Genomic DNA, 12,330 nt, shown 5'->3' with positions numbered 1-12,330 from the left:
CCCATGACTCATTCTTTCTTTTATCTGAGACAAAGATTTCCCATTGTCAAGGAAGTGTATGTGTGCTCCGAAATGGAAAACTTGGAGGGGGATTTCAAGGTCTTTGGACCTCCCATCATGGCCAGGATGTAAATTAACTCAGAGCACGGCCCTGCCGGAGCTGTCACGTTTCAGATGGATGATTCCAAAGGGAAGCACGGCTATTTTTCACCAGTGCCCCGAGATCAGTCTGGATCTGTTTTTGAGCCAAACCATCATCCAGGAGAGAAAGGAGAGAAACCTTAATCTCCATTTTCCATTTCTGATTATATTATTCTTGTATGAGATCTTTCTTGCTAATCTATCTAGGAATGTCAGCCCAGTCTGCTTCCCTGAGATGAGAGCTTAGGCGATGCTCTAGGAAGGGGACATATTGGCTTGGAGAAGGCTCGAGGGGAGTGTGACCGTTATCTTTGAGAATCTGAAGGGCTGGGATTGGACTTGGCCCTAAAGATAGAAGTGGGAGCAATGGGTATACATTTTAGAGGTACATTTAAACTAGGTTTCAGGAAAAAATCTTCTAATAAATTCATTGGGGCTGTACAAAAGTGAACTGAGCTACTTCAAGAGGTGGGGAGCTCTCTTTCCCTGAGGTTCTTCAAGCAAGTTGAGGGGATGCTCAATCAGGTGTGAGTTGGACTAGTAATGATCTCCAAAGCCCTTCGAACTCAGATTCTGTGATTGTACCCTGTCAGCTTCCTTCCTGCCCACTTCCTGTTTTCAGGAAAGTTCTGGGAACCTCTGTTTAGCTCAGAGCTGGAATGACCCTTTGTTAGAGAAGCAAAAACAAACGCAAACAATGGGATCCTATAAGAACATGCCTCCCTCCTTTCCACTGTTGTCTCCTGGCCCTACCTACCTCCCTGCCCCCCTCACCCCTACAACTAGGCTTGCGGCCCCTTCCTGGAACTGCTATTTCTTTCAAGGACTGCCGAGTACATCAGTTCCATTTCTCTTCCTTTTAAAGAACAGTTTTTTTCAATTACACTAGAAACACATTTTTGACCATTGTTATCTGACATTCTGTAATTCCGATTCTCTAACTCCCAGAGGCAGTAAATTGTCTGACCGGGTTATTCCAGTGTTTCCCTGCAGTACCCATTCCCATATCCCTCATGCCACAACAGAAGACACATCACAATGCACTAAGAAGCTCAGCAAAGCAAATGAAAGATGCCATACTCCCATCTGCAGCCAGATTCCTCCAGTCCCTTCTTTGGCGATGGATAGCATGTTTTACCAGGAGTCCCTGAGAATATCTTAGAAAGTTACTTTGTTGATAGTGGTTCAGTCCTTCACACCCAGTATTCTGATTCTGCTCAATCTATTTGAGGCAGTTCATCCCCGTCTTTTCAGGTTTGTATCCTGTTTGTCATCTCTTACGGTGCAATAGTATTCCATCACAATCCTGTACCACAACACGTTCAGCCACTCCCCAACTGATGGGCACCCCTTCAAGTTCCAGTTCTTTGCCACTACAAAGAGAATGACTAAAAATACTTTTGTACAAGTAGATTCTTTCCACCATCTCTGATCTCTTTGGGATACTGGTCCAGTTGTGGTATTGCAGGGCCAAAGGGCCTCTCTCCAATCAATAGTGATTTGAATCTGCTCCATTTCTTCTGGTAATCACCATCATTAGCATTTATATTGCGCTTTCAGGTCTGCTAATTGTTTTTTTATAAATATCTCACTTTATGCTCACATCAACCCAGGGTGGTACGTGCTATGATTATCCGTATTTTACAAGGGAAGAAACTGAGTCAGACACAAATTAAATGCTTTACCCAGGGTTATACATGTAGTAAGTGTCTAAGGTCAGTTTGGAACCCACGTTTTCCTGATTTTAGGTCAGCTGTGTTCCCATAAAGTAGACTGAGAAATTCTGTGAATGATCATTTATCTTTGCAATTCACAAAGTCATGTCCATATTGCTAAACTGGTTGTCAAGAGCTTATAGTTGTAGACCCATTTGCACTCTCTACCTCATGGCAGGATCTAAGCTGCCACCTCTGCACTAGGGAAATTACGAGAATTATGAGAAATTTAAGTTTCCATTAAATTGAAAATGATTCGAGCTTATTCGAAAGAAGTGGAGGCAAGGGTCAAAGTTGTGTGGGTTAAGATATCTGTGCTCCTTGGATATTGTTTGAACAGAGTCTCCTCTTATTGTTCACCAGGGGCTTTAAGGCTTCCCAGTAAAGGCCTCCAGTATATATGGGTGTGTTTATAAAAGTAACACTTTAAGTGTCTTTCAATGCCTTATCCTGCCCAGCATATGTTGTTTTGCTTTGTTTTTTCCTTTGAATTTAATGAACTAATTTAGAATAATTTCCCATGGTTCCCTGATTCACCAGCATATATTTTATACTAAAGAAATTGCCTGACTTGCTTCCCCAACTCCCGGCTTTGCTAAGGGGACCTTGGAATCTTAAATTGCCTGCTCCCTTTGTCACCTTGGGGACTATAATTTGAAGGGAGTGGAATAGAGAAATAATCGGGCTCTTCGTTAATGATCCAGCTGATCTCTGATCCTATTTCTCATCCCATTTGGACTTTAAAGATCATTTGAAGTGAAATATTTTTTGGTTCAAAGTAACACCAGCATTTCAGTTTGTCTTTCTTCCCTTAGGCGAGCCAAAAGCTTCATTACTGAACCATACGTGTTAGACAAGCCTACCTGTGCTCCCTTTTGTCAGTCTCAGTCTCATTTCAGTCATATGCGACTGTAACCCCATTTGGGGTTTTCTTGGCAAAGATAATAAAGCAGTTTCCTTTTCCATCTCTACCTTTTACAAATAAGGAAACTGAGGCAATCAGGATTAAGTGATTATAATAGAACCATATGTTGTTGTTTAGTCTTGCTTCAGTATGTCCCACTATTTGTGACCCCATTTGGAGTCGGAAGATAAGGGTTCAAATCCTGACACATAGATGTATTAGTAATGCTATATATTAGGCAGATACTTAACTTCTCAAATCTATTGTTTACCTGCATATAAAATGCTACCCAAGCAACCCAAGGTTGCTGTTGCCTCTCCATTTGGGATTTTCTTGGCAGAGATACTGGAGGGGCTTGTCATGTCCTTCTCCAACTCAGGAACTAAGGCAAACAAGAGTACGACACTTGCCCAGGATCACTCAGTTAATAAATGTCTGAGGCTAGTGTAATGGAGGGAGAGAAATGGAGTCTTCCACCACTAATTTCATGACCAGAGTGTGGTAGAGATGGACTGTAGCCAAGGGATGAAGAGCGGGGAGGATCGATTGCTTTCCCTCTCTTCTCTGGTAAGCCCCGCTCTGGTTGCCTTCAGTCATAGGTTACTGTTCCCTCAGACACTTGGTTGAAACAAAATAGAAGAGAGACAGTTTCTCTCTCTCTGAGGAGAGAATGTAACTTTTCTCCCCCCAACTCCCAGTCTTCTTTCTTGAACACTATGCAACAGGCACTGAATTTAGTAAATGGCTATTTATTCTAAAGGAACATAGGGAAGGTAGAGCAAATGAATTGTGGGATAAGGTCATTGGGAAGGTGGAAATAGAAGGTCCCTAATAATAACAATTGAGCCCTTTCTCCCCAAGTCCTGCAGGCTCAGGCTTTCCCCTGGGCTCACTTGTGAGAGTTGTCCTGACTCCTGGCTGTCCAAGCTACTATCAAGTTCAAGAACTATTTAGGAGATTTTGAGGAATTCTTCCTGTGGTGGATAGCCTTCTGGCAAAGTCCTATTCCCTCTGGTTTGTCTTCACTGGATACTGGGTAGTCTGGTTTTCACAGGAGGATGCTCTAGGCTCAGAGGTTCACTCAAATCAGCCTCCTTGATGGGCTTCCCAAAGAGAAGTGAGTTCAACTATTTGGATCGTCTCAGTTCCTCTGTTCCTTCTCTGGAATTCTCTCTCCTTCCTGCCCTTCCCCCGCTCAAGATGGTCTTCCAGCATGATGAATCTGCTTGTCTTGTTCCTCTGGCAGATTAAGTCTATTTCCTCTCTTACACTAGATTTGAAGAAATAGTAGACCTGGATTCAGGAAAACTAAGATTTGAAACTTGCCTCTTTTATACACTAGCCATGTGATCATGGGCCAGTCACTGAGCCTCAGTTTACTCATCTGTGAGATGAGGGAATTATTGAACTAGATGCCCTCTGAGTTCTCTTCCAGCTTCAAATCTATAATCCTATGAACTCTATTGACCTAAAGTCCTACACCTAATACCTCCTAGAGTCTCCGTTTCAGTCTCAGAATGAAGGCTTTGACAGTGAGTCGATCCATGTTTCTCTCTGGGTGTCCTTGGTGTGGCCAGTAGAGATGAGTCAAAGCCGTTTCTTTCTTAGGCAGCTAACTTTCATAGTGAATAAGGTACTGTTCCTGGAATCGGGAAAATCCCAAGTTCAAATGGAGTCTCAGCTGTGTGACCCTGGGCAAGTCACTTAACTTCTATTTTCCTCAGTTTCCTTAACTGAAAAAATCGACATAATAACAGCACACAAGGTTGTTGTGAGGATCAAATGAGATATCTGTAAAACATGTAAACATAATGCCTAGCAAAGAGAAGCTACTTTATAAATCTTTCTCACCTTCCCTTCCCTAGTTTGGCTATAATGACAACTGGTGGTGCGTTAGACCAGCTCATATGGAAAGTTGACTGCTAAGTTTCCAGTGTGAGAATTTAAAGCTACAAATCAAGGCTTAATTCATTGTTTTGTCTCTAAAGCATTTATCAGCACATACCTGATTACAACCCACCAGGCTGTGGAGGTAAATGGCTTAAGCAACAAGACGTCCAATCAGCTTTAATGGTAGCTCATATTTTCTGAGCATTTAATAATTATATAGAGCATTTGCCTTATAAGCAACCTTATGAACTAAGTTGCTTGGGTAGCATTATACCCATTTTATATGTAGGTATTCAAAAGATTTGAGAAGTTAAGTATCTGCCTAATTAGCATTATTAATACATGTGTGAGTCAGAATTCGAACCCTTATCTTCTGACTCCAAATTCATCACTCTTTCTAATATATTATACTTGTTGTTACCAGCCCTACAGTTTAAAAAAATCCTGCATATTCGAGGGCAGCCGATTAGTTGCCTAAAATTATTGGGAATAGGCAGAGGTCCGCATTCTCCCTCAGCTTAAGGAGAACTGCACTAGATAATTCATGCTCAGGGTCTCTGATGGGCTCTCAGACCTGCTACTCTAGTTCGCGTGTCTGGTTTCAATAGATAGTTGGGTTTTCTGGAGCTCTTGGATGAAATATGTTGTTGAGGGCCTCCGCAGACATTTCTAGCTGCTTCCTTCACTGGTCTTGAAGACTAAGTCGGGCGATGCAGCATATCTTAAAATCTATAAACCTTTGAATATAACCTTCTGATCCTATGATCATATTCTATTGTCTTGCTGTCCAACACTGAATATTCCCCAGAGTTCCTGTCCTAGTCCAAATACCAGAGTTTTGGTCATCATAGCCAGTCCACAAGTTGCATTCTTCCAGAGTCAACAGGCACGACTGCCATGTGAACTTAAACCTCATGACCTCCTTTCTGGTAGTGTTGCTTCTGCTGGCGAAAACTGGCTTATTTGCTTGTGTCAGTCAAGCCCAGAATTTGGGGGGCAGATAGATGGATTTTAAAATGCAGAGGGTTTTTCAGTTTAATGCAAATGAGAAGAGTGGCCTCTTTGACCCCCCCAATTCAGCCTTTGGAAATGGACACAACTGGGAGACGCTTCCTCAGGTTACCCTGAGATTACAATAGTCTGGTCTTCTACACAGATAGCCTTAATCTGAGATGGATACCACTCAAGAAAGAAGGGGCAGGCCAATGCTGATTGGCATGGAGCCTCTTCAGAAGGGGGCCTTCTCTTGATGCTTGATCACTAGAGTCTGTTTTCCCAGCTCACTCATACCACTCCCCTCTGTCCTCCCACCTTGTTCTTCCTCTGAGTTGGCAAACATTTTCCTTCCAGACTTCTCCAAGAAAATCCTTCCTCTGCTTGCCAGCCTCCCTGGCCCTGATGAGTCAACTATTCATCTCCTAGCCAAGAGACTAGCTTTGAAATAGCTCTTCTGAACCCTAATCAAAAACAGTTTGGGCTTAAGGGTTTGTCAGTATGTATGGCCAGAGAGGTTAAAGGGAAAGGAAATAGGTCTAAAAGAAGTGTGAACATGTTCCTGGGGCTCCCTTTAAGTTTCTTTTATTGATGGATTTGACTTTGTGGCTGGAACTCTTAATGGTCTCTACAATCATCACAGATGGATGCTTATGCTCACTTCGGTTTTAGTGATGTGGGGAGCAATAAAAGTTGGGGAAAGACATCTAAGCAGTAGCATATGAGACAGAGAGAGAGAGAGAGACAGAGAGAGACAGAGAGAGAGAGAGAGAGAGAGAGAGACAGAGAGAGACAGAGAGAGAGAGACAGAGAGAGACAGAGAGAGAGAGAGAGAGAGAGAGAGAGAGAGAGAGAGAGAGAGAGAGAGAGAGAGAGAGAGAGAGAGAGAGGGAGGGAGGGAGAGGGAGACAGAGACACATAGAGAATGTGTGTGTGTGCATAGTAGTGGAAGGAGGAAGAGGAAGAAAAGGAGGAGGTGGAGGAGGAGGAGGAGAGGGACAGTAGAGAGAAGGGAGAGATTACTTCAGTGAGGAAAAGTTCCTAAAAGTAAGCTGCTCTTCCAGGTACAACCAGTGGGCAGAGTAGTAGACTTAGGTTACTACTGATCAGACTATTTTCTCCCTCCTTGTGGTTTCCAGATCAAAGACCATGTGGATATGCTGTTTTCCTGTCTCATCCAAGAAGAAGTCAAAAGAAAAAGCATAGTAACCTCATTAGAAGGTAAATAGAACTCTAAAAGGGCATGTGATGCCATTGTGAAAGAGGGGCAGAATGAGGGGCAATGTGCTTGAGAGAACTAGAGGTATCATCAGTTTGGTCTTTCCTTTTCCTGAAACCTAGTCTCCTTGTGCCAAGTTCTCCTCTCTCCCCAGAAAAGGTCCTCTGGCCTTGTGATGTTCCTGTTTCCTATAGTATGGTCAGTGACCTATCCTTTTCGTTTTTCAACTTTTGGGAGAACCAGACTCCATGAGAATCAAGATCCCCAACCAAAACAATATGGTGGCAGATTCCTGCCGCTTAAAGGGGGACAACCCTCAAGCTTAAGGGGAGGTTGGTGAAGGGGAGGGGGTCATTTACATGTACTCCTTGTATAGAAGGGACAAAATTAAGCAAGTGTTACTGTGTCCCCCATATGTCCATCTAAGCCCGTTAAAGAATGAAGGATTAATGGGAGTGTGATGTGGAAGAAAATTAATATGAAAGTAGTCCTTTAAAAAAAAGCCAACCTATTGATTGAGTGGTGAATGTGATGTTTTTGTAGGAAAAGAAGAGAAAATGAGTTCAACTTTAGCTTCCCTTCCTGCTCATCTCCAGCGAATTCAGAAATCCCTCAATTTATATCAACTTGTTATACGGAATTGTTATACAGAATTTTGAATGTCTAGAAATGATAAAATAGGGATCTAATTGATTGTGTGTAATGTGAAGAGTCAAGCTTGAGGTATTTTCAGGTTACCACATCATGCCACGATTAGATAATGGAAGCTACGGGCAAAACAAGGTTTTACAGCCAGCTGTATTAGATTGTGGTCTCACTTAAGAGGACAAAACCTCTGTGGAATAAGGGATGTTGAAGCACACAGTTCCCAGGGGGCTGAGTGGTAGGGAAGTGATGGGAGAGGAGAAATTCTTGAGTAGGGAAAGTACTGCCAAAGACTCCCAGTAGGGACAGAATTGCTATTGGGAGTGACGCGTCTCCATCTCACCTCCCCTAAAGTTTTCCATTCATTCTGTTTGAAGAGTCTTTGGCAGGGAAACAGATTTCAGAATTCACAAAAGGAGCCGATGGAAATCTAAGATTCACTGTGCAGTGAGTTTGGCTACGACATATCCGTTCTGTAATGAAAGCCAGTGATATTGTGACCACCTTTGATTTTAATTCTCCCCTTGGACATCAGAGGAGTACAAACATTTGACCCCCATTATATATTCTCCAAGAAGCTCTGCCCTGTGACCCAGGAATATCACAACTATCTCTGCCCCCACTTGCCTCATTTTGCAGCAACCAAGGGAATTCCCTTGCTCATGCTTGCAGTGGCCAAATTAGCACAGTTGCTCAAGGAGGACCCAAAACAGGGAAGCACAGCCTAGGATAAAGATCTGGGGTGGCACTGTCTTGGGATATCCACCGATGCCGGGTTATATGGGTTGGCACCATCCCTCCCCATAGGTCAAAGAGCAAGAAACACCCACTTTATCATCACGGGCAATATATCTCTACTCAAGAAGAGATTCAATGAAATCTAAGCTGATCTTAGAATCAGGGATTTAGAACTAGAAGGGAACTTGGTGGTACAGTGGAGAGAGAACTAATCACAGGACATGAGATCAAGCCTTAACTCTGATACCTCTTACCTGGGTGGCCTTGGGTAAGTTATTGAACATCTCTGGGCCTCAGTCTCCTCATCTGTTGGACTAGAGGGGCTTTGAGGTTTGTCCCAACTCTAGATCTGCAATCCTTAGAGGCATCTAGTTCCACTCCCATTGTTGCCTCTTAAAATTCAAGAGTGAAGAATCCACAGAGAGGAAGATGCGATTGCCTCGGTTCAGAGGTTTCACACAGAGGATGGGGGTGTGTGGTGTGTGTCAGAATCTAGCTAGGCTGAAAGCTAGCACAAGCACATGCTAGGCACAGATGCTTGTTTTCTCTGTGTGCAGGGAGCTGAATGTTATCACTACCACAGAGAAGGGCTCTGACCAGGCGGACCAGGAGAGTTGCCCTGGGACAAGCCAAGACCAGCTTGAAGGGGCCACTTTTTCAGAAGATGAGTTGGGGATCTCCCACAAAGAATTAAAATCTGAGAAAAAGAACTGGGGAAATGTTTCTATCTGTAGCCTGGGGAAAGCCCAATACAATATATAGACTTCAATTGACAGATGACAAAGTCAGAAACCAATTCTCTCTCGGGTTTCAAAAGTCAAGCTTAAGATATTTGGGGGCTTCTGTGAGACATTAGATGGCAGCATGAATTTGTAAATAGCGTAGCTCAAGCAAGGCTTTGTAAATCCCCAGAACAACAAACGTTAGACCAAAATCCCACGAGCTCTTGTACACGTGGATTCAAGGGATACTCAGATGACAGGAGGGCCTGTCATCAGGACAAGACGGGCACTTTGGCCAAGAAGACGCTGATTTACTTCTGTCTGGTCTTGCTGGGTTCACCAGCCCTGCAATCGAGGAGCAAAAATCTACTAAACCAGCTTCGCCTCTGTGAACTCCAAGTAAGTCCAATTCAGTGCACTTACCTGACATGCATTCCCTGGAATCATGGTTAAGGGGACTAGAAGGAAAAGCCAAGCATCTCGGTGAGTCCCAGAGATGAGCTGTATGGCCAGCTTTAGATTAGAACAGGTAAATATTCTAAGAGGTGGGAAAAATAAATGCTATTAGGGAGCCCTCAATAAGGGCTATTTTGCATGGCTTTAAGGAAGCTGCCACTTTTCTCAAGTTCCTATAAAGTGAAAAAAGTAGAGACCCATCCATAAAACGTGTCTATTCATTTAAAAGCATGCGGGTCTGGCTCCCTCCTCTCTGAAACCCTTTCCTGACATTCCTGATGCGTTCCTGGCCATTCCAGTGGGCACATTCTGGAGCATTATGGGCCGTGAGAATCGTCTGAATACACTCATAATAGAAAACCCCTTTAAAGATCGCTTGGACCTTCCTTTCGAGTAGGTTTTGGTCAGACGTCAGATGTCAGACAACCTTCACATAAGCCAAGAGAACAAGCAGTATATTTGGCAAACATTTTATTTTGTGTAGCTCATTTTTCTCCACACCACAACAAATGCTCAACTGGTATTAATGACTTCATTAAACCTTCTCCTGCCTCAGGTGCTCAGATCAGTAAAATGGTGTATTTCTCTTATTTTTTTATAAACCTTTATCTTCTGTCTTAGAATCACTACTTTGTATTGGTTCGAAGGCAGAAGAGTGGTAAAGGCTAGGCAATGGGGGTCAAGTGACTTGCCCAGGGTCACACAGCTAGGAAGTGTTTGATGCTAGAGTTGAACCTAGGACCTCCCTTCTCTAGGCCTGGCTCTCAATCCACTGAGCTACCCAGCTGCCCCCAACAATGGTGTATTTCATGTATACAGAAGTATGGTCCAGGTACTCCTGTGGGTCCTCAATACATTTTTTGCGGTACATGAGGTCAACTTAATTTTTGAGACTACTAGGACTTTTAATCTCAAATATAGTAACTATCAAGAATATAACAGTAATTATTTTATTTTTAATTAAAAAAAATTTTTTTCATACAAAACATACTTCCATATTGGTCATTGTCATAAGAGCACACTCATACATAACCAAAACCCCAGAATAAAACCACAAATACACTCATGTGAAAGATAATATGCTTTGATCTGCCTCTATCCAGCTCTGGTGGTGGATAGCATTCCCCATCATAAGTCTTTCAGGATTGTCCCAGATCATTGCATTGCTTCCTCAATAACTTTTAAGAATGTAAAGGAAGCCTAAGAACAAAACGCTTGAGAATCACTGATGTGGTGGCTAGTCTTAATTAGGAAGACCTAGACTGGAAGGCAGCTGGGTGGCTCAGTGGATAGTCAGACCTAGAGCTGGGAGGTCCTGGATTCAAATCTAACCTCAGATACTTTCTAGCTATGTGACCCTAGGCAAATCACTTCACCTCCATTGTCTAGCCCTTACCGCTCTTCTGCCCTGGAACCAATATACATTATTGATTCTAAGATGGAAGATGAGTTAAAAAAAAAAAACAAAGACCTGGATAGATTCAAGTTCTACTCCTGACACCAGCTGTATGACCCTGGGCAAGTCATTCAATCTCTTAGTGCTTTGCTACCCCTTTCTCTTAACTGCTCCTGTAACAAGATTATAATTGAAAAATCCAGATTATATATATATATATATATATACATATATATATATATATATAAAATCAATTCAGGGGTATAGTTACCTGAAACTTCTCCTTCATGCTGAAGGTGGTTGGTGTGTAGTATATGTGATTTTTAAAAAACCCTCACCTTCCATCTTGGAGTCAGTATTGAGTATTGGTTCCAAGGCAGAAGAGCAATAAGGTAATTGGAGTTGAGATTTGCCCAGAATCACGCAGCCAGGAAATAAGTGTCCGAGGGCTTCCACTGAGCCACCCAGCATCTGGAAATGAGGTCTCTGTCTGATATCCAGAAAGCCCTTGCTGGAATGACCTTTGCAGCCTTTCCTCCTAGTACCTGCCTGGGTTTTCCAGGTGGTAATTGAAATAGAAGTCAAAGAGCTTCATTTCCTGTGTGATGAGAGGCCAGTTAAAGAAGGCTTCCTTGGTGCATCTTCAAACGGAAATCAGGAGGCAGGTACGTGTTGGGTCGCGTTGGTCAGTCATCTATTCCCAGAGTTGCAGGGCCACCAAACTTCCACAGCAAGGGAGCAGTTCTCTCCTTGCACCCATGGAAGCTTTCTGCCCAGCCTTTGGTTTTTATTTTTTGTTTTAGCCTTCAGGACTACCTGCTCTTTCTAGTAGTCACCAGAAAAATGGGCATCTCCCAAATGGAGAGATAAGAAAAAAAGAAAGATAGGTGGAACCCTAAGACCTTTAAAAAAAAAAAACAACCCTTACCTTCTGTCTTGGAATCAGTGCTATATATTGGTCCCAACATAGAAGAGAGGTAAGGGCTAGGAAATGGGGATTAAGTGACTTGCCCAGGGTCACACATCTGGGAAGTGTCTGAGGTCACATTTGAACCTGGGACCTGTCATTTCAAAGCCTGGCTCTCAATCCGCTGAGCTATCCAGCTGCCCCCAAACCTAAGACCTTTTGAAAGAGAAGAAATCATTAAATTCCTAGGGAGATTTTTTTAAAAAGTCACACTCTGCATTAAAAATAGTTACTCAAAGCTAATAAAGGATTCTATCCCTGATTCAATTGTTTGGTTCATTTCAAGAGTCACAGGGGAAAGAAGACTGCGGGTCTGCCTGCTGGACATTTTGAGCACAGACTTGACCTTCACAGCCAACCTACAATCCCTGTCTAATCCAATTTACTGTTTTAAGAAACAGTCCCTACCCCACCCCCTCCCTTTCAAGGGCCAGTAGACCCAAAGATAACCAGGAGAATCTAAGTTAAAAGCCAAGAGCTTCAGTGGGATCAGATTCGAGCGGTGAAAGGAATTCATCCTAAAGAAGAGGCAACCGAGAATTTA

The 12,330-nt window shown here is 43.0% G+C and overlaps 1 protein-coding gene across 5 annotated transcripts in view; it reads left to right on the top strand.

Annotated features, from left to right (window-relative positions):
• Positions 1-8,955, top strand: part of C8H13orf46 (chromosome 8 C13orf46 homolog) — a 40,145-nt gene extending 31,190 nt beyond the window's left edge. For 3 of the 5 annotated variants that reach the window (XM_007501232.3, XM_007501231.3, XM_007501233.3), the window contains 2 exons: positions 6,783-6,864; positions 7,406-7,565. In XM_007501232.3, the coding sequence (XP_007501294.1) occupies positions 6,783-6,864; positions 7,406-7,521 (198 nt within the window). In that variant the 3' untranslated portion in view covers positions 7,522-7,565. Of the gene's footprint in view, positions 1-6,782; positions 6,865-7,405; positions 7,566-8,802 lie in introns of those variants that run through there. The other 2 variants (XM_007501235.3, XM_007501234.3) reach the window with 1 other exon arrangement.
• Positions 8,956-12,330: the final 3,375 nt, after the last annotated feature.

The sequence above is a fragment of the Monodelphis domestica genome, chromosome 8 (genome assembly GCF_027887165.1).
Source record: "Monodelphis domestica isolate mMonDom1 chromosome 8, mMonDom1.pri, whole genome shotgun sequence".
Taxonomy (NCBI): domain Eukaryota; kingdom Metazoa; phylum Chordata; class Mammalia; order Didelphimorphia; family Didelphidae; genus Monodelphis; species Monodelphis domestica.
Note: the sequence above shows the minus strand (reverse complement) of the source record. Positions and strands in the feature narration are given on the sequence as shown.